Source organism: Myxocyprinus asiaticus, chromosome 45 (genome assembly GCF_019703515.2).
Source record: "Myxocyprinus asiaticus isolate MX2 ecotype Aquarium Trade chromosome 45, UBuf_Myxa_2, whole genome shotgun sequence".
Classification (NCBI taxonomy): domain Eukaryota; kingdom Metazoa; phylum Chordata; class Actinopteri; order Cypriniformes; family Catostomidae; genus Myxocyprinus; species Myxocyprinus asiaticus.
Genome location: NC_059388.1, coordinates 11,371,708 through 11,394,958, shown reverse-complemented (window position 1 = coordinate 11,394,958; position 23,251 = coordinate 11,371,708). Strand labels below are relative to the sequence as shown.

The following is a 23,251-nucleotide window of genomic DNA, read 5'->3' as shown; positions in this document are numbered from 1 at the left end:
GTTAAGACACTGTGACATGTTTAATATGTATGACTTCTGAAACTGACTTCTTGTAATTGTTATATTGCATATTTAAGCATATTATTTTTACATCTAATGAAGTATATTTTATCCCCATAATTATTGAATCCTCATTTTATGATTTTAGTTCATGATGTTATTGTGAGCACTGCATAGACATGCTATTGTAGTAACTGAGGCTGGACAATATAGTATAAAAATAATAAAGTATTCTATTGAACTCGTATCAGCCATATCACGAGTTGAACCCCTTAAATTGATAATTGTAGTACAATTCAAACATTAATAGTAGATAAATATTAAGATCTACTGGTGGTGGCTGAGGAGAGTCCCCTGCTCTCTTTTTAAAAGTGCTTTGAGTGTAGTGTCAGAAAAGCGATTTAAGTGTCAAATTCATTCAGATATAAGCAAGTAATATTTCCGTTTCAAATGTTTAATCGTATAACATAATATCAACATGAAAATAGCACGTTATGACTCCGGCTGCAGTCATGGTCACACACAGTCTATGTCCAGGTGGCTCAAATGCTTTAAAGTGCATGTACCAAGAAGGGAAGAGCAGAGAGGAACAGGCATTCATCACCACTATCTCTGCCTGATAGACACATAACGTAAGCCTGTCACTAACAACATGTTCAGATGAGGCTGATATTCCATCCCAAAATTGATGATGATCATTTTATTCTCTGAAAATCTTCATCTTGTAGCTCTCCAGGTTGATACATGCAACAACCGAAGATTTGGCTCTATGCTAATTCTTTTGCATATTATGCATATACTTTCAATTTAAATGGGTGGTATAGACTATTTTAGAGCTTGAAAGTCTTAGCTAGAAAAGAGCCTGCAAATTCTGAAAATAAATAAATAAATAATAAAATCTCTTTTTGTGTTTCACAGGAGAAAGTCATATGGGTTGTGAGACACATGAGGCTCAGTAAATGATTCATTTTGGAATGAACCACTTCTTTAAAACAATTATGAGGATAACTGTGTGTGTATTTACTTTGTCACCCTTCAAATACACTCCAACTCTGGGTTCTCCTAGAAAGGTGACAGCAAGGCTTATTACAGGTTCATGTGACTCACTTCTCTAATGGCCGTGCAGAACTCGCTTTCTAGAACATTCTTCAGGGACTGCAGCTTGTGACCCGGGACGTCACCCGACTCCTGTAATTTTTCCAGCAGCTCAATTGCCCTGGCAACATCTAAAAGAGAAAGAAAGCACAAATGTGTTAAGAGTAAAGGAGAGACAGGGTGAGGTGTGATGTTACATTAGCAGCAAAGGGCAGGGAGAGATGGTGGAGCTGCAGCGAATCGATTGGTGGGATAATGGAAATAGACTTGCTTAGGGCCAGTGAAAGCAATCAGTGCTCTTGCCATACCCCTTCCATTCACCTCAGCAGACCTACAGGATAGACACATTCACTGGAGTCAGTCATGGCCTGGTTTCACAAAATAGTTATGGAATGGAAGAAAAATTAAGGTTTGCTGGCCTTCGCCATTGGGGTCTTTATGATTCAGTCTGTAATCAAGACACTGAATAGGAATGGGTCAGGATGGTTAACTAGTCATCTAATAACCAACTAATAGATTTGAGATGTCAACTTTATCTACTACTTAATGATTTTTTTTCTTGGTGAAGTGTGTAACTTCTGCGCCACCAAACAGAATGGAACCTTTTCAACGACTGATGACGCATTTCCGCCTTTTCAGTGCAACTAATTATAGGTGCATCTCAATAAATTAGAATGTCGTGGAAAAGTTCATTTATTTCAGTAATTCAACTCAAATTGTGAAACTCGTGTATTAAATAAATTCAATGCACACAGACTGAAGTAGTTTAAGTCTTTGGTTCTTTTAATTGTGATGATTTTGGCTCACATTTAACAAAAACCCACCAATTCACTATCTCAACAAATTAGAATACATCATAAGACCAATAAAAAAAACATTTTTAGTGAATTGTTGGCCTTCTGGAAAGTATGTTCATTTACTGTATATGTACTCAATACTTGGTAGGGGCTCCTTTTGCTTTAATTACTGCCTCAATTCGGCGTGGCATGGAGGTGATCAGTTTGTGGCACTGCTTGAGGAGGTACAGAAGCCCAGGTTTCTTTGACGGTGGCCTTCAGCTCATCTGCATTTTTTGGTCTCTTGTTTCTCATTTTCCTCTTGACAATACCCCATAGATTCTCTATGGGGTTCAGGTCTGGTGAGTTTGCTGGCCAGTCAAGCACACCAACACCATGGTCATTTAACCAACTTTTGGTGCTTTTGGCAGTGTGGGCAGGTGCCAAATCTTGCTGGAAAATGAAATCAGCATCTTTAAAAAGCTGGTCAGCAGAAGGAAGCATGAAGTGCTCCAAAATTTTCTTGGTAAACGGGTGCAATGACTTTGGTTTTCAAAAAACACAATGGACCAACACCAGCAGATGACACTGCACCCCAAATCATCACAGACTGTGGAAACTTAACACTGGACTTCAAGCAAATTGGGCTATGAGCTTCTCCACCCTTCCTCCAGACTCTAGGACCTTGGTTTCCAAATGAAATACAAAACTTGCTCTCATCTGAAAAGAGGACTTTGGACCATTGGGCAACAGTCCAGTTCTTCTCCTTAGCCCAGGTAAGACGCCTCTGACGTTGTCTGTGGTTCAGGAGTGGCTTAACAAGAGGAATACAACAGCTGTAGCCAAATTCCTTGACACGTCTGTGTGTGGTGGCTCTTAATACCTTGACCCCAGCCTCAGTCCATTCCTTGTGAAGTTCACCCAAATTCTTGAATCGATTTTGCTTGACAATCCTCATAAGGCTGCGGTTCTCTCGGTTGGTTGTGCATCTTTTTCTTCCACACTTTTTCCTTCCACTCAACTTTCTGTTAACATGCTTGGATACAGCACTCTGTGAACAGCCAGCTTCTTTGGCAATGAATGTTTGTGGCTTACCCTCCTTGTGAAGGGTGACAATGATTGTCTTCTGGACAACTGTCAGATCAGCAGTCTTCCCCATGATTGTGTAGCCTAGTGAACCAAACTGAGAGACCATTTTGAAGGCTCAGGAAACCTTTGCAGGTGTTTTGAGTTGATTAGCTGATTGGCATGTCACCATATTCTAATTTTTTGAGATAGTGAATTGGTGGGTTTTTGTTAAATGTGAGCCAAAATCATCACAATTAAAAGAACCAAAGACTTAAACTACTTCAGTCTGTGTGCATTGAATTTATTTAATACACGAGTTTCACAATTTGAGTTGAATTACTGAAATAAATGAACTTTTCCACAACATTCTAATTTATTGAGATGCACCTGTATTTAAAAAATAACGTGTTTAAAAAATTAATGAGATTAATCATGCACCTGGACTGTGATAAGAAATTTTCCTACCATCGGAGCAATTCGAGCTGAAGTACTGTACCATCTTCGTGTTTTTACGAGTCTCAGTCAGCAGGGTATATATGGAGTTATATTACTGTCAAATGTTGAGAGCGCATGCATGTAATGTGCAAGCGTGAATCTCTCCGCCCGCACTGGTATTTTCTTAATTCTTGCACAAATATACGCTACTCTCTTGTGAAATCTTCCTGCTCGCGCTCAGAGAGTGAGTGTACGCACTCAAAATAAGTTCTGTGCTCTTGCAAATCTCTCAATGCTCTCAGATTCTCTCTGCTTGCACGCAGAACATGCGTGTGGGCGCTCAAAATGTGTCCTGTGCACTCACGATTCTCTCTGGGCATTTGCTCTCAGATTGCCTTTTCTTGGCTCTTGGATTTAAAGTAGTCAAAAGTTATCAACCAATCAGAACAGGCTCCAGGACTGACCAGTGAAAATGCTACTTCAGATATGCATTCTTATTGGCTGAGGGAAATCCCAAAACGGAACCTGGATTTCTCTGTCAGTGTCTAGATGATGGACCCATATAATCAACAATCTCAGGTATCTAATGTCATATTAATTTTGAAATATGGTATTTGGATGGTATGTATCTGTTAAACATATTTCCCAAAACATAGCCTATCCAATGGACTGCTAGGTACTCTTACAAAAAACGACATTTTTGTGCAATCAAAAAATCATTTTGCACTCCCAAAATATCATCTTGCGCACAGATTTGTGGCACAAATATAACTCCATATTGAGGTAGCATTTTTTTATTGGTCAGTCCTAGAGATAACTTTTGACAAGTGCCAAGAGAAGGCAATCCAAGAGCAAGTGCTCAAAGATATTCGTGAGCAGGGAGATTTCACAAGAGAGCAGTGCATATTTGAGCATTACATGCATGCGCTCTCAACATTTGACAGTATTATAATGTCATAAGCGCAGTAAGTGCAACTCCTACTGTACCGACAACATACCACAATTACTGACAGCATATGGCACAAGACAAGGACATATTCTTGTACTCCTAAACACAGATAGGTAGTCCAACCCCAAACTATTTTGCATCCCTTACCAGCAGGGGTTAACTGCCAAAGCTACCCAGCCAAACCTTGACATCTTGGGTGGCGCTAGTTCTGTATAAATTACACTCTTAACCATTAATATTATTTCCTGTGGTGCTTTAAAGGGGATTTAGATATTCAACATTTTCCACAGTTTTAGTGTGCTGACAGGATGCTGTGCTTTAGGCAAGTTGCATCTCGAAATTCCACGGCAACAGTCATCTTTTGTTACAAATTCAATGTAATGAAAACAAATCAATTCAATTAATGTCAAACTTCAAATCGTCTGCCGTGAGCAATGTTCCGGTTATTATGTATAATCTTTTTATTTGCTCTGATATTTTTCTGCAATAAAGGATAGCTTGTATTTATTTAGCCTAAATTTATTGTTGAAAATGGACACTGGAATCTTCTTAAATGTCCTCAAATGTGCTGTGGTGAAACCACTACTGAAGAAAACTAACTTGGATCCTTTGGTTCTCAATAATTTTAGACCAATTTCCAATTTACCGTTTTTGAGTAAGATCTTAGAAAAAGGTGTGTTTAACCAGCTTAATCAGTTTTTAGCTGAAAATAACATTTGTGAAAAATATCAGTATGATTTTGGATCATGTCATAGCACTGAAACGACTTTGCTAATGGTAGTGAATGATCGAAGATAAAATGCAGATAATGGAAAAGCGTCAGTATTACTCCTTTTGGAGTTAAGTGTGGTGTTTGATACTGTACTTCACTGCATAAACTTTAACAGTCTATCAAAATATGTTCCTTTTTTTTTGTTTTTTTGTTTTTCAGTCTTCAAATGCTGACCTTTTAAAATATTGCTGTGTCATTTTAGCCACTATCCCCCAAAGATCTGGAACATTCTACCAACTGACATCAGACAGGCTCCAAGCATCCACATTTAAATTTGATTGATATGTAGGTGTGAATGTTTACTTTTAATTTTTGTTTATTAACTTTTCTTTATATTTTACTTTTTATTATTATTGTTTTATTTTTGTTTTTTTTATTTAAAATATATTTTAATATAATTTTTTATTTCTAATTTTTATATACTTTTATTTCTTTTAATCCAGTCACTTTCTTTGACTTTTAATTTCTGATATTCGAAGCACTTTGAGATGCACTCAATGTATGAAAGGTGCTATACAAATAAAGTTTATTATTATCATTATTATTAATATACACTCCCTGAGCACTTTATTAGGAACACCTGTACACCTACTTATTCATGCGATTATCTAATCAGCCAATCATGTGGCAGCAGTGCAATGCATACTATGCAGATATGGGTCAGGAGCTTCAGTTAAAGTTCACATCATCCATCGGAATGGGGAAAAATGTGATCTCAGTGATTTGGAACGTGGCATGATTGTTGGTGCCAGACGGGCTGGTTTGAGTATTTCTGTAACTGCTGATGTCCTGGAATTTTCACACACAACAGTCTCTAGAGTTTACTCCAAATGGTGCCAAAAACAAAAAACATTCAGTGAGAGGCAGCTCCGCAGATGGAAAAGCCTTGTTGATGAGAGAGGTCAACGGAGAATGGCCAGACTTGTTCGAGCTGACAGAAAGGCTACGATAACTCTGATGACTGCTCTGTACAATTTGAATAGCATCTCAGAATACACAACACATCGAACCTTGAGGCCGATGTGCTACAACAGCAGAAGAACCCGTCAGGCACTTTATTAGGACCGTAGTGTTCCTAATAAAGTGCTTAGTGATTGTATGTTAGTTGTTGTCTATAAGTGTCATTTATTGTTGAATATCTGCTTTTCTATATAAGGACAGCAGACATGACCCTAAACCAGCCTAACTAGGGCTTCCTTAACAAAGACTAGTTGACTAATCATTCAGACAACCTACCAGTTGATGTGGAAAATATGTACTCCTACTAAAGATGCAATTGCTATTAATGTCTGAGCCTCTGACAACATTTAGCAGTTTGTAGCACTCATCACAGTTAGTTTTTTTCTGGGAAGGCAAGCATATGGCTAATTGTGCTTGTACATCCTTTGGGCCATGAAAAATTGCACCCATTTTATGTAATATACAACACCGCTGAGGGAGAAAAATGAGGAAGATCTTCCTAAACACTGTCTCACAAATAGACACAAACTAGCCTACATGAGGCATTACCTTTATTTGTACATGGATAGCAAAGCAAAGTGGGCCAAACCCTAACAGGAACCAATAAAACCTAACCCAGCGTGACTAGGGGAGCAGGCACAAAAGCTCATACAGCCTGTGGGCTCAGGGGAATAAAACAGATGCGAGAACAGAACATCTGAGCAAAATCTCTTGCAGTTTGATGTAATTTCATCACTTTGAGAGGAGGCTGCAACCTTCTGTAATCTTAGAACGCCAAATGGGCGGGTTTGGGACATTTTTCATTATTTTGTCACATTACATTGAATTTCTGCTCTTTTTCACTGAAACGTGTTTAAATTGAAGCTCTTCTGTTATTAAAGCAGCTTTGATTCTATTAAAAAGCTGACAGCAAGATCCATAACTGAGTGGTGCCCTGGGATGTCCCACTTGGCTTTGGCACAGAGCTGTCAGAGGAATGTTTGCATGGCATTAATCACTCTATTGCCACCATGCGTCACATCAAATTGACGACTGATGCTTTTTGGTGAAAAAATAAATACAGGCGATGGCATAAACTGTCACCAAGCTGCTTTCTAGCTCTTAGGACTGCAAGATCTCAAGCAGGGGTGAAGCACGTGAGGGCCAAAGTGCCACTGGTCCACCAGATAATCATAGCTGTAGAAAATTATGGTTTAGAAATATCTACATTTATATTATTCAGTTGGACAACACTTTTATTCTTGCATTACATTCAAAGTACATACTTTATAAATCTGTATGTGTGTTCCGTGGGAATCAAACTTATGAGCTTGGCATTGCTTGACACCTCACTCTACCAGTTGAGCTCAAGATATATAAAAAAAAGAAAATGAAACAAATAAACAGCATTTTGTCATAACTAAAACATTAATTGCTCAAATTCATCAAGTTGCATCAAATTTTAGAATGCAAATGGGTCATGCCAAACTTTTGTGCAGCACTATCCACTCATGAATAAACAGACAGATTATGTACAGATCAATAGTGGGTCAACCATATTATTTCAGTGTCACTCCGGGCTATCCAGTGGTCCGTGCAGATAGTTGCTTACGCTGGGCGGTTCGATTTGGCAGCATTCATAAAACATGGATGACAATATATTGAAGTAAATAGTGGTTGACAGATATGAGTTTGTTTAATGGCTGATGCCGATACCAATATCTAGAGAGGAGGGTAGCTTATTTCTGATAAAAAAATGGCGATATATAAAGTTTTATGGTAGCAAATAACATGTACACAAAATTCCATACTTATTTTTAGGGATGCACAATAATAATGTTTAATGCCGATACCGGTATCCAATTATTTAGAACAACATCTGCATATACCAATAGATTTGTGGTTCAAAACATGCTTTATACAGCATATACAGCTTTAACAAATTTGTTTGTCGACTTTTAAGGCGAGTAATCAAATTAGTTGTGTTAAGAGCTTTAACAGTAGTTCCAACTCATGAAATTCTAAATTCTAGCAGTGTAAAGCTTACAAATAGCAACTCTGCTGTCATTATCACCCAATTATAAGTAATTCCACACAAAAGACATTTTCTTTAACACACAGCACAAGTTGTAGGGTAATTGTGTGTTTTTCCGCTCCCTTTTGACATGAAATAATCAGCCCTGATCATCGTCCAATTTTGTCCGATTTTACAGATAATTGCTTTTATCTGCCAATACCAATGTTTGGCCAATAAATCTGTGCGTCTCTACTATTTAGTGGGTCAGGCTCGCTTAAGTTATTTTTCAACATCACCCCATGATGTCCAGTGAGCCATTCAGATAATTGGTCTGTGCTGGCCAGTTCAGTTGGGTAGTGTTTGTGAATCATGGCTGACAATATATTTAAGTCAATAAGGATCAACCGATATGGGTTTTTAACCAATATGCCGGTACCAATACCTGCAGAGAAGGGTGGCTATTTTCTAATATAATGCCAACAGATTTACAGTAGGTAGGCAATCAACCAAAATGACCCTTATCACCCTAAAACTTTAATTTCATGATAGCAGATTTATTTTACAAACTATATATTCACTAAAAATATGTGAAATCAGAAATCATGCATCCATTAACAAGGCTGTTGCATGGCGTAATGATTATTTCCATTACTTGACCAATACAACATAGTTTTTGGCTGATGCCAGTAATCTCAAAATGGGCAATATCGGCCGATTACTCTGCTTGGCTCAATTACTCAATTGTTCACTTGTACACCAGGCCCTTGTAAAATGTGCAAAAAAATATAGGCTTAGGAAATGGTTACACTTCACAGTACTAATAATGAAATTAGCGAGTATGCACAGAAAAAATGTCCACCCAATGATATGAAGCTCAAAATACATCTCCCATGAACTATTACTCTATCCATTCTGTTTTCCCAACAACAGAGTGCATGACATCAGATTAGTCATTGTTCCAGATCCACACATTTACTCTACAGGCCACTCAACAATGCATGACAACCGACTCTTCATTAATCCAGCGCTAAAGCTCCATCATTACCGGAGATTTCTGCTGAGCGGGGAATCTGGAGTGGTGTGTGTGGGGTAATGAGCTGTCTTTAATTTGCTGGGTTCGTTTCAGCTAGCACAAAAAATGCGTGAACGTTTATGTCTCATTATCAAGAGGTCAGAGGAGGATCACTGACAAGCTATCGTTCCTTCTTGCTTCCCGTCTCATTTTCTGACTGCATTGTGTTTCTTGATTTTTATGTTTTTCTCTCTTTTTTGTCATTTTGATCTGTCTTTCTCTAGTTCAATAGCAATATGTTTTCATGTGCTGTACACATTCCTTATAACATTCTTTCCTGTTTATTATTACAGAGTGACTATTTGCACTCGGCATAAATAAAACTTGCCACACAAGGTGGCTATTTGCACTCCAAAAGTCTGGTGGAAACAGAACAAACTAAAAGACAAACTACGCCCTAGTGTCGCTGCCGTGGCGTCAGTGTTGGATAAGTTGCTTAAAAATAGTAATCCATTACAAATGACTAATTGTTTCTCTAAAATTGTAATCATATTACTTTACTAATTACTTTACTTTTAAGTTTCTTTCTAAACGACTTTTCTGCTCAACAAATTCAAAATAATGTCTATATTTCTTTCTGGGTTATTGTTACACACAAGTCATACACTCAGCACCTCACATTTCTCCTTCACAATGACTCATTACTGGGCCATAATTAATGTATTCTACATGAATAATATATTAGAAATAAGCATAACCTTATAATGTACTTCATTAAAATTAAGTACATTATATTAAATTAATTGAAAGTCAAAAAATTTAATCTGAATATAAGAATTTAAAATGTAATTCATTACATTACTTTTTGACTAAAAGTAATTAGATTACAGTAACTATTTACTTTGTAATTGGATTACATCCAACACTGTTTGGCATGGGGTGTAACGACGGTGTGGATCTGCTTTTCTAGTGCGGATGACCCGGGTTCGATTCCACCTTTTGTTTTACTTTTCCTCATCCTGTTTCCAGTCTCCACTCTTTTTTTTTTCACCCTTTTTCTCCCCAATTTGGAATGCCCAATTCCCAATGCACTCTAAGTCCTCGTGGTGGGGTAGCAGACTCAATCTGGGTGGCGGAGGACAAATCTCAGTTGCCTCCGCGTCTGAGACCGTCAACCCACGCATCTTATTACGTGGCTTGTTGAGCATGTTACCGTGGAGACATAGCGCGTGTGGAGGCTTCACGCCATCCACCGCGGCATCCACGCACAACTCACCACGCGCTCCACCGAGAGCGAAGCACATTATAGCAACCATGAGGAGGTTGCCCCATGTGACTCTACCCTCCCTAGCAACCGAGCCAGTTTGGTTGCTTAGGAGACCTGGCTGGAGTCACTCAGCACGCCCTGGGTTTCGAGCTCATGAACTCCAGGGGTGGTAGTCAGCGTCAATACTCGCTGAGCTACCCAAGCCCTCACCTGTCTCCACTCTTAATATTTCCAGACCCACTTTATATTAGGTGGCCTTAACTACTATGTACTTAACCATTTATTTATTTTTTTATCCCCTTTTCTCCCAATTTGGAATGCCCAATTCCCACTATTTAGTAGGTCCTTGTGGTGGCGCAGTTACTCACCTCAATCTGGTTGGCAGAGGACAAGTCACCCCATGTGACTCTACCCTCCCTAGCAACTGGGCCAATTTGGTTGCTTAGGAGACCTGGCTGGAGTCACTCAGCATGCCCTGGATTCTAACTCGCGACTCGTGACTGGTAGTCAGCGTCAATACTCCCTGAGCTACCCAGGCCCCTATGTACTTAACCAATTGATACAATGTACTTATTATGTACATACATGTTATTGCATTGTAACTACATTTATAATAATTTGGTTTGATTCGGGTAAAATTGATCATGGTTTTACTATAGTAATATTGTAGCAAGTCTGCAGTGATGCCCCTATACTGTATGTTAGTATTTAATTTGGGGTGTAAATAGCATCTAACACTATTTGCACTTAGTGAAAATAAGATGCTTTTGGTTGCTATTTACACAGTGTAAATTGCCTCTGCCTTAGCATTATCAAATGTCCTGAGTAAACTGGGAGTTCAAACTACTATTTTGAATTTCAAAATTTTACAGCAAATATCCACATTTGAATGCTTAACATTCATGTAAGCTATAATTTTAATCGAATGCAATTTTAGGCTCATTTCATTGGTGTTTTCTGTGCAACTAATTAAGGAGACTGTCGCGCCATACTTTGAATTATGTTTCTTGCATCCCAGTCTATTATTGTACAGTTGTATCATCCATCAGCCCCTAAACTATTTGTAAAAAAAAACATACTGCGGTTTGCCACTTTAAATTTCAGTCAGAAGGTTTCTTCCTTTCTATGTGGCCGGTCCTTAAGAGGCCAAATAACCTGCAATGTGAAACAGACTGGCTAGCGGCTATGCAAGATAGGATCAGAGGTTAGTCATCTTTCAGTCACTTACTTAACTATATTGAGCTGAAACTCTATAACCTCAGGGAAGGAAATTATGTCTAATGCCTTATTAACTGTCTAAAGATCAATTACCATAATGTAATTTAGTGGGCACAGTTATTTATGAAAATATAAATGGACTGGTTAAGTCTTCGAAAAAGCATGAAACAACATTCTGAAGATAAATTCACCCATTAACAAAGTTATATGATGAAAGAATCCTCTAAAAGCATTTTAAGCTCTTGCATCAGGCATAGCTATTACAGATAGGATTAATTCTCTGTGCCACCTCAGGTTTTCTTCTGGCTTTCAGTGAACACTGCACGAGCAGAACAGCCGACCTGGATTCGGTTCATTAGAACAGGTCTCATCCCATATAAAGCCATTTCTCACACATCTCAGTGACGCACACCATCATTCAGAAAAGAAAGAGGCACATTGTTGTTCACAGCATGAGAACTCGGGTGAGATTTATGAGCCAAAATAATGCTTGTACATTCTGTCTGTCAGACAGGGTAATCAATGCAGCTCTGGTCATTTTCCCTGCGTTCCAAATGGCAGAAATGATCTCTTCGAAGGGTACTTCAAAGGGAAAACAATGATGATAGTCATGCTGTAAGATCATTTCAAACTTAAGTGACAATTGCAGGTTACCACTTTTTTACAGTGGTTTATAACTGCTGTGTTGGTGTAGAAAAGTCAGACAGTCACATCTTTGTCAGTAAGAGAGAAGGAGGGTGTTTGTTCAAACTCTACAGGATGAGAAGTGAAACATTAATAAAAGTAAAGAAGGGGGTAACCGTGTTCCCACCCATTTAAGCAGACTACTAGACATGTTAAATATGTAAAGCTATTTTTAAGCAGTGTGGAGGCACTTTTAAAATGGTGGCTTCACCCCTGAACTATACTGCCATTAAAAATAAAAATTGCAGTAACTATGCCAACACTGAAACAGAGAAAAATGGCTTAAAACCTTTTTGATGTAAAGTTCAATGTGGATTATCATATTTTCAGTGGACTAGAATGGAACTGAGTGGAACAGCAGAGTGTTTTTAGACATGTTTTATGAAAAAACATGGCATATTACTATATAACTAGCACCATTTAACTCAACTTAAAACAAAAAACACAACATTTATGGCAATTCTGGGCAAGCCAGCCACAGTTTGAAAATATAAGGTCTTGCCATTTGTGACGAAAATAGTGGTGATGGTAATAATAAAGATAATTACATTAATGTGCAGGAATCGCAGCTAGTCAGCCAGTACTTGTTTTATTTAACTGTCAAATTCTTGAGTAATGAGTAAAATGCCCATCCCTTGCACACAATGTTATTTCAAGCGCTAAACCCATCGGATACAGATTTGCATAGTGGCAGCTAAAAGCAGTGTGTGGATCTAGCCTGAGATTTACGTCACATCTACTTGCGCTGACTCACAAACAGGATGTTTAAAGGGCTCGTTGTACACACTCCAGGTCTCTGATTGGTACATTTAACCACATTACCATGGAGACTGTTAAGGGCAGCGAAGGGGGCTGCAAATGCATTGACAATGGTGTTGAAGAGTTGAACACTATTATCTGTCTGTTATTGTAAAGTGTGGTCTTACAAACAAAAAATAAGCCAGAGTGATTGCGTAATTAAATGTATAGCCCAACAACATGGATCTATGAGTAAGCAGAGGAGGCAAAGATAGCATAGAAACAGAGTATTCAATCTTACAAACTAGCACTCTACATTCAGTGTATGTGGCCTGGCTCTCCATTAAAACCAATGGAGCATCATTGCTAAAAGTGCAGGGACCAACATGACCCTCTTTTTTTCCACAAGCACACTGTGTATTTGGACCACCACTAACCCTAGTATTTAGAGCATGTACTTAAATGAAGGGCTTTCTATCATCTTTAAAGGAATATCAAATCATTACAACCCCATTTACACCTGGTATTAAGATGCGTCTCGGGTGATCCGATCACATGAGGTCAGGTGAGACACATCGCTGTTTACACCAGGTCACTTAAATGCGTCTCCTGTGACCACTTGTGATTGGATTTGGAGGGGAGGGTTTGTTTAATGATGACATACATAAATAACTATGTCACTGTGTTACTGCATGATAATAAAATGCAACAAAGTCAAACAAGACAAAGAAATCGCAAAAAAACCGATGCGCTGTTTCTCCCAGATGCGGCTGAAAAGCAGAAACGCAACATGTCTAGCAAAATTATCCATTATTTTAGTGCATTACCTGTATTAAAAGAGCTTCAGGTGATCATGCTTGTCATCTGTGTTGATATCAGACACACTAAAGAAGATCCATGAAGCTCGTGTGACTGTGTATGAATCTGCTTTTTTAAAAATTCAGATTGGACAGTTATTTCCTTTTAAAGCCGCTCGTAACCGGCAATGTTTTAACTGTACACAAAATAAAAATTGTTTTAGCGCAGCAGTTGATTAACAGGTGAGGGTCGGCGCTTCACTGCTGCCGTGATGCATACAGGACAGATTAGCATTCATACCTCAAATGTGATGTGGTCATATGTGTTCTGACCACATTGTATGTGGTTTTTGAGATTCGATCACAACACGTTTTAGACCCCATTTAGACCTGTATTTAGGGCTGACCATTGACCATTTAAAGCTCAAGCCCAGTCTTGTGTCCAAGCCCCAAGACTATATGAACCAGTGAACTCGTGAAATTTTGTTTGATACCAAGTCAGCAATGGCCATCTGCCAACAAAGTACTTAATAATTTGTGTGCTGTCCGCTAGTTCTCAAAATATTTTACTCACCAAAAAAAGAAGTGAAAGGTAATTTTCTCTCTTTTGAGTGAAGAGTGCTGGTACTATTACCCACTTTCTCACAAAACCTGTTAAATCTCAGTAAAATTACCGGCTTACCTTTTCCGATAAACATACCAAATGCAATTCACTCAAGACTGCTTTCCGTTTTATAAAGCTATTCAATGCTATTCATATGTCAACACAAAAATCCCGTTAAAAAATCATTGGATGGAGAGAAGCTCTTTTGTTTAAGCTTTTAACCAACACAACATTTTGATATTTGATGAAATACAGTATAACATAGATAATCATAATTTCTGACAATCATGTCACAGGCTTACAATGAAATGACATGGAGTAACAGCGTCAGCTCCTTCACTGTGATTCCCTCAAACTCTTTGACAGAAGATGTTTTACGTTAGAACGTTCTAACCTCTTACATGCTCAAACTGTTAATCTAATGGCTTCGTTCACACATAGAATCAATACGAAACTTTTCTGGCAGTGTTACAACTTCCTATGATGGCAAATTACAAGAGCCATCTTGATTTGCTGGTATTTCAACAACAGGTCTTGTTTAAAATAAATGGCTTTATGTGTGCAAGCACCTATTGATTTAAGTTTGATTTGTTGTGCAGCGACACTGACCTGACATAAAAACCTGACCCAATTACAGTACATCCCCCAAACACCCCAAAAACACATACGCATTGATTATGAGGAATAAAACTGAAATGTGACTGACAATAGACTAGCTTTGCATTACAATTTATATTTTATATGATATTAATTATAAAATATTTTATATTATTTAATAGCTATCAAATTTTATAGCTATAAATTATATCTTGATTATTTTATAGCTATATGAACTAGGGTTGTAATGGTTCTCTGTAAAAACCGAACCGTACGGTTCACCACCCGCGTTTCGGTAAGCATTGGCACTGCGGTTCACCTCAAGTTTAATGGCGCATCTTGAGAACAAGGTTTGGCGATGAAAACAAAGCATCAAATAGACACGCACAGTTACAACCACCGCTAATGTCAACTTGATGGCATCACTGTTCTGCACGTGTTGTGTGTAGTTGGAAACAGCAAGCGCAAAGTGGAGAAAACAAGCAGCTGATAGAGAAGCCCCATGCATTATTCAAGTCTCCTGTCTGGGAATATTTTTTTTTTTGCAGTCTATTACAACAGCAGTGTTCAAAAAAGTTTACAAAACAGGCACTGTTTGCAGACATTGCTCGATGTATATTCCGAATGTTGAATATATGTTGAGTCGAGTTTGAAATGCACTTTATGTTGATGCATGTAGTGATAGTGCATGTATTAAGTTAAAATATTGTTTAGTAATTAGAGAAAAATTATTTTATAGTTCAGGTCCCTAAAGAAAATTAACCATGGTTTTACTATAGTAATATTGTAGTAATGATGACTGAAGTAACCATTACTGCTGTCATAAGGGTTTTCTAAGCAGAAATCATGGTTTTGATACAATTAACCATGGTTTTACAATAGTAATACTGTAGTTTCCATATAATAACCGTGGTTTTACTATATATTATAACCATGACAGTAACCATGTTGATTTTTTGGTTACTATGATTTTATTACAAATACCATGATTAAAATATGGTTACTGTAGTAAAACCATGATTTTTATTAAGGGCAAACCTGTTGAAGTGTTTGTTACTAAACACAGTATTCTTACTTTGGATTTGGAAATAATATTTTTTTTTTCTCAACATAGCAAATACCAAACCGTACCGAATCCATGACCCTAAAACCGTGATACAAACCGAACTGTAAGAAATTTGAACCATTACACCCCTAATATGAACCCTATTAGCTTGATAAGGAGTAACAAGTGCATATTTATACTATTATAGCAATCAATTAAATTCAATTAAACCTGTTAATTAAAAGGAAGAGAGGTCATTTTTTCCAACTGGATTTTTACATTTTCTAGATATGGCTCGTGTCCCTCCTTCAGAGTAAATCTAGGGGATTTTAATGTCTGTCAGGCAAAAATCAAAAGTCCAGTCACTTTAGAAAATGTAATCTCTCCTCACTGATTTCATTCACATCTGTAGCACAAACAGTACAGGATAAGTTCCACACCAAAATGTAACTTAATGCTTACAAGGGTTTTCTGGAAATTCCTATCCTAAGTATAAGGAAAATATATAGTGATGCTTGCCTAAGGGTGCATTTCCATCTTAATACCAGGCGGACACGGGCCTAAAAATCAACCCTGGTAACAGTGAAATGCTCAGAGTAATTCCAAAAGATAGTAGGAACATGGCCCAACTCTTTGCAAAAGTTAAAATACAGTGAAATTCCAATGTGCTCTTAAAATGCTATTTTGTCAGCATGTCTACAGCAACGACAAGATCTCTACAGTTTCCTTTTGTAGACAGGATTTAATAAAAAGGACATCAATCTTTGTGACAAGATTGTGGCAAACATACACATTGCAAGACCACAATTAAATTCCATAACATATTACATTATTGCATTTTCCTGCAAATTAGTTATGTCCCTGCTTTTATACGATTGGCTCAATATGTGGTGTGATACAATTTGCATACAAAACTGCAGAGTCGAGGCCCTAATTGGTCAGTTCTAAGGTAGGGACAATGCTGTGTTCATTCAACTCGGAAAGTCTGAATTTATAACTTCCTAGTTGGAAAAGTGCAATGGAACTCCATTTGTCGTACTTCAATTTTGCTGAGATACGGGTGTGTGATATCACACAAACATGGTGGCACCCAGGGCAATTTACAACATAAAGTGATAAACATTCATTTTTAAGTAAATAAAATACATTAAATGAGTCAACATTCCTCCATTATTTAATAATCATTGCTAATATCATTGCTAATATTTCAAGCATCGGGCAATAATGCCTTTAATGGTTGGAATTCTGAGATTTGAAGTAAGAAGTATCCTACAAATGTCCTGGCTTTCGACGCAGCATAAGGCGAAACATTTTCTATTTAGCAAGCAAATCTGAGGCCATGTCCACACAATTTTTTTCTCTACGTTTTGGCCTTCCGTCCACACTGAAACGCCGTTTTGATAGTGAAAACTGAGCTTTTTGAAAACACTCTCCCATGTGGATAAATTTGAAAACGCCATCTTCGCGTTGCAGTGTGGACAGGAAAAGTGGAGATATCTGAAAACAATGACGCATTTTTTGTCATGTAATGCAGTCATGTGATCCATTCAACCCAAAACAATCAAGATGGCGGCCCATGTTGTAGTGGCGTTGTTGTGCCTGCTGTCCACTTTGATAGTTAAAGATAAATGTTACTTTGTACAACCTTTACATTTGCGTTCCATCGAAGGTGATGGGATGTTTACTCGGAATTACTGTCAGGCGACTGAACACAAGGACAATTGCGTTTCAGACAGTACATGGAACAGCGATTTTTCATATGCGCAGTAAGGGGAATTAATAGTTTTCATAAGTTTCAGTGTGGATGGGAAACTTTTGGAAAACGTTTGAAAATGGCAGTGTTGATGAAGAGTGTTTTGAAAATGAATAAGCCATTTTCAAATGTACCCGGATTAATTTGGACATAGCCTGAAGGTTGATTTAAAGTCAACAAGCCACTCAACATGGTTTTCACAGCCCATTTTACTTCCGTAATGCAGTTGTTTCTGAAGCAGAGAAAGTTTTCATAAATATTTTTGAAATTGGGCCAATTTTGGATTTCATGTTCACTTTAATGGTGAAGCATGTGTAAAGTTAATGTACAGAGTCAACTATATTTCCCCCAGAATTGTAAACACTGTGGTTCTATGGCGCTATCAAAAATTACTATGTTTGTCTGAGCATCAACCAATGGTGTGAGTTCAGGTCAAGGGCTGTTTGTTCGTTTGAAACATAGAAAATAATAATAAAATAATTTTTGCAATTCTGCTTGAAAAAGCTACTGACACAGAAATTACACACCTCACCTTTATGCTTTTTTTCTAATAATTCCATTATCATTAAATTACAATTTTAGGATGTTCAGTTATATATGAACAACCTTAGTAAATAAACAGAATAAAAAGCTCCATGTTCCAAGACTGACAACATGGTTAGCCAAGACACTTCTGAACTATGTTTCACATGTTTGTAACAGAACAATTTTACTGAGGAGTGCACGGTCTTCTACATTTTATATCCTTTAAGGGTCAGACAAGCCTGAAGAAAATGCCAGTCTCCAGATAACAGGCTTTCCAAAACAGCAGGAGTTTGCACAGACACAAAGCCATATCCACTTTATCAAACCACATGAATTAGCAGTAACTGGCCCAACTGTGATATTCCTGAAAGAGCAGAGAGCACATAAACACCCCACAGTCTAATGACGGAGGACTATGCAAGTGCTGTGCAGACGAACCTCTCAGATCTTTTGTACCTTGATGTTTGATGGATACCAATGTCTGTCTTTCCTTGTGAACGCTGTCTTTTGTTGTACTGCAATTACTGGCAACACAGACAGTTCTGGTCAGAATTTTTTTTTCTTCGATATGGTTCCTTGAGTCTAGTCTGGTCTTTTATCTTCAAATGGTCATACTAAAGTGGACAGAGAATGTTTGCACAGTGCAAACTTTTGCCTACAGGTCAGACATTATCACTGCTGTTTTATTTAATATAACTGTAGTATAACCATCCTATGAGTATGACTTTTGTCATTTGGTGCCACCCAAATTGCAGAGAATAATTAAATTAGATGCCACCAATTCAAACTATGTGTAATTTCATTTTTTTATTTTTTATTTTGAACAAAAAAATCATCCTTTGAAAAAAAGCATGGCAACAAATATGTCAATTCAAACTATTACACCTTAAAAATAATACTTTGACAGTTTTAAGTGAAGCTGAGCAGTATATATAACTACTCAGCTTCAGTTAAATCTGTCAAAGTATTATTTTATATATTAATAATATATATATATATATATATATATATATATATATATATATATATATATATATATATATATATATATACACACACACACACACATAGTACTGTGCAAAAGTTTTAGGCACTTGTGAAAAATGTTGCATAGTGAGGATGTCTTCAAATATAATGCCATAAATAGTTCTCATTTATCAATTAACGTCATACAAAGTCCAGTAAACATAAAAAAAAAGCTAAATCAATATTTGGTGTGAACACCTTTGCCTTCAAAACAGCACCAATTCTCCTAGGTACCCCATGACACAGTTTTTCTTGGTTGTTGGCAGATAGGATGTTCCAAACTTCTTGGAGAATTCGCCACAGTTCTTCTATCTATTTAGGCTGTCTCAATTGCTTCTGTCTCTTTATGAAATCCCAGACTGAATCGATGTTCAGTGGGGAGCTCTGTGGGGACCATGCCATCTGTTGCAGGGCTCCCTGTTCTTCTATTCTATTCTGTTCTATTCTATTTGCAAAAGAAATGTTTGGGAGTCTATAATGTGTATTTCCTATTGACACACTAAAGCTGAAGATATAAATAACCATCTTAAGACAAATGTTTTTGTGAAACATCTTATGTGCCTAAGACTTTTGTACAGTACAGTACATACATACATTATATATATATATATATATATATATATATATATATATATATATATATATATATATATATATAAATATATATATATAAATGAATAGCATATATATATTCTTTTTTTTTTTTTTTTTTTTTTTTAAGTAATTTGATTTCTTAAAAACAACCAGAATCTACAATGATTCATCATCAAATCCATATGTATAATTATTTGAATTGTACTGGGCATAGGAAATAATTAAAACATAAGCATAAATTGAACTGTTTGATTGTTTTTTATTTATGACTGCATTTAGAGTAGAAATGAAGCTTGGCCATTTATTTGTGTCACTGGAAGGTAAATGAGGTCTGAAAGGGTTAAGTTAATTTTTGTTTATTGCTGTCATCCAGTGCCGTTGTTTGACATGTTTTACTATTGCTCATTTAAAAAAAAAAAAAAAAAATGTAATGTAGGTGTGACGCAGTTCGGGACAGTCACTTATTTTAATCTATAACACAGCGAAATCGTTTACACAAGCGCCATGTGCACATGCCAGAGGTATCACGTTACTCTATAAATATCTCCATCACCTTGCTTGAGTGACGGCTGAACTGGCTTCGTTTGCCATAGCCTATCAGTCATTTTGCGCGCTAAATAATCGTTAAAGAACGAAATATTATTCGCGGTTTGCTTTCGCGGGTAATCGCGTAAATATAAAAGAACAACAGCGACCCATCAGCCATCACATATGGTTGCTCTCACTATCGCTTTTCTCTAGTCTTCAGTTCAGACCCTTCGGCACTGTCACTGACTGGTGTTGTTAAATTAAGCAACAACAAGATTGCTGCCATGATAACATCAACATCGCGATAAAAAAGGCAAGCTTCTGTCCACATGACTTCAGTCACGTTGACATATTTCCTTTATTCCATCATGTGTACGCTATAACATTTGTGGTTGATTAAAAAAAAAAAAAGCTTTGATTTGATTTTTAATGTAGTATATTAAAACATGCATGTCAGAAGTTGTATAATCTTCTGTCAAGTGGAGTATAGCCTAAGGATAATAAAGCCTTGAATTGAGTCGCAGCAAAGTGCATGAAGGAATTAGTGCCAATAAAGTGTTGCATATAGATAAACTGCGCGCAGACAGTCCAAAACAAAAGTATGTGGATTAATAATAGAGAATAGCAGATAATATTCTTATCATCGTCATATAACGGACACAAGCCGAAACGAGAAGGCAACATCCACCAAAAAATCTACAGCTCAATGACTATATTTCCTTCTTCCAAGTCCAATAATTCACAAATACATAGAAACGCATTGTGCAAAAGCCTAAAGTTACCTCCACCATCTCTCCTCCTGCGAGAAGTGAATGGGTGTGCGTTTGTCAGTACTCACCTCGCTCCAGGGTGAGCGGTTGGACTGTCATTGTCGCCATGACTGTGCTGTGTGTTATTATCAGAGAGAGAGAGAGAGAGAGAGAGAGAGAGAGTGGGAGAGCGTGGGAGAGAGTGAGTCTACTGGAGCTGCGGCATCAGCGCACACACTGGAGCGGAAGAGAGAGCAAGTGAGAGCGGATTGGAGAAGCGCGTGGATCATGGGAGTGGCTGGGAGGGGAACGGGATTATGTAGTGATGGGAAGATCGGATCATTTTACTGACTTAAATCTTTGAGTCTTTCATCAAAATGAACGAATCTTTATACAAGCCATTTCGTTCATTAGAGCAGAATTAAATTAAAATGTTACATTTTCAATAGCCAAATCCCTCCAAACACGTCTACTTACGCAAACTTTGATTATAGTCCGAATAAGGAAAATGTATAATGCAGCCAAGGACAAATGATGAGAGACAGAAATGATGACTTCACCTCTGGAATCTACTTGCCAAGTCGTTCGTTCTTTTGTCACGTGACAGCCGTATGTGCATAGCGTATATGCGTGACAAAAGAACGAACGACTCGGACCATAGAGGTGAACTAATAATTTCTGTTTCCTGTGTGAGCAATGCATAGCATATACGGCTGTCATGTGACAAAAGAACAAACAACTCGGACTGGAAGACTCAAGAGGTGAACTAATCATTTCTGTTTCCTGTGTGAGCAATGCATAGCGTATACGGTTGTCACGTGACAAAAGAACAAACAACACGGACAAGAAGATTCGAGAGGTGAACTAATCATTTCTGTTTCCTGTGTGAGCAATGCATAGCGTATACGGCTGTCACATGACAAAAGAACAAATGACTCGGACCAGATGACTCGAGAGGTGAACTAATAATTTCTGTTTACTGTGTGAGCAATGCATAGCGTATACGGCTGTCACATGACAAAAGAACAAATGACTCGGACCAGATGACTCGAGAGGTGAACTAATCATTTCTGTTTCCTGTGTGAGCAATGCATAGCGTATACGGCTGTCACGTGACAAAAGAATGAACGACTCGGACCAGAAGACTGGAGAGGTGAACTAATCATTTCTGTTTCCCGTGTGAGCATTGAGCAATGCATAGCGTATACGGCTGTCACGTGACAAAAGAATGAACGACTCGGACCAGAAGACTTGACAGGTGAACTAATCATTTCTGATTCCTGTGTGAGCAATGCATAGCGTATACGGCTGTCACGTGACAAAAGAACGAACGACTCGGACCAGATGACTCAAGAGGTGAACTAATAATTTCTGTTTCCTGTGTGAGCAATGCATAGCGTATACGGCTGTCACATGACAAAAGAACGAACGACTCGGACCAAAAGAGTCGAAAGGTGAACTAATCATTTCTGTTTCCTGTACAGCACCTATGCGGTTTTCACGTAACAAACGAACAGAGATTGCGCAATGCACATGTGTGGCCAACACAAAATGAATTTATCACTCTCTGAAACTACTCATTCTTCTGAGTTCAAAATGAACGAATCGTTCATGAACGACCCATCACTAGGATTATGTACCACCCATTTGTGTAGTTGTAGATGAGCGTAAGGATAGGATTTTAGATTCCTAGGGTGTACTGCGTTTAAATCGAATGTGGAATAACATTTGATTTTCAAAAATTTAGATCAAAAATGTAATATCCAATGGAGCGATTTTAAATTAGAATCTTATTTACATTTATTTACATCTTTTTCCCAAGTTTAAAATTTCAATAGGCTATCTAACGCTTAACGAACATGGGATAGTTCTACATTTCAAATTTAATTTCCACGCTCATCGAATGTACATGGAATAAGTCAAATGTTTAAAATAAAAAATTCTAATGCTCACAGAATGTGGAATAAATCAGACTTTTTACAAATAAATTCTATAGGTCTATAAATATCAGATGGAGGGGTTTAAAGGTACTTCAATCATTTTTTTCTCATTTAAAAAGTTTT

At 37.5% G+C, this 23,251-nt stretch overlaps 1 protein-coding gene across 2 annotated transcripts in view; it reads right to left on the bottom strand.

The window, feature by feature from the left end:
- LOC127435429 (protein lin-7 homolog A-like) overlaps nt 1-21,413 on the bottom strand; it is a 66,261-nt gene extending 44,848 nt beyond the window's left edge. For both annotated transcript variants that reach the window (XM_051688924.1, XM_051688923.1), the window contains exons 1-2: nt 21,278-21,413; nt 1,108-1,226 (exon numbers count right to left, since the gene is read on the bottom strand). In XM_051688924.1, coding sequence (XP_051544884.1) covers nt 1,108-1,226; nt 21,278-21,317 — 159 coding nt within the window. In that variant the 5' untranslated portion in view covers nt 21,318-21,413. The remainder of the gene's footprint in view (nt 1-1,107; nt 1,227-21,277) is intronic.
- Between the last annotated feature and the right edge of the window lie 1,838 nt (nt 21,414-23,251).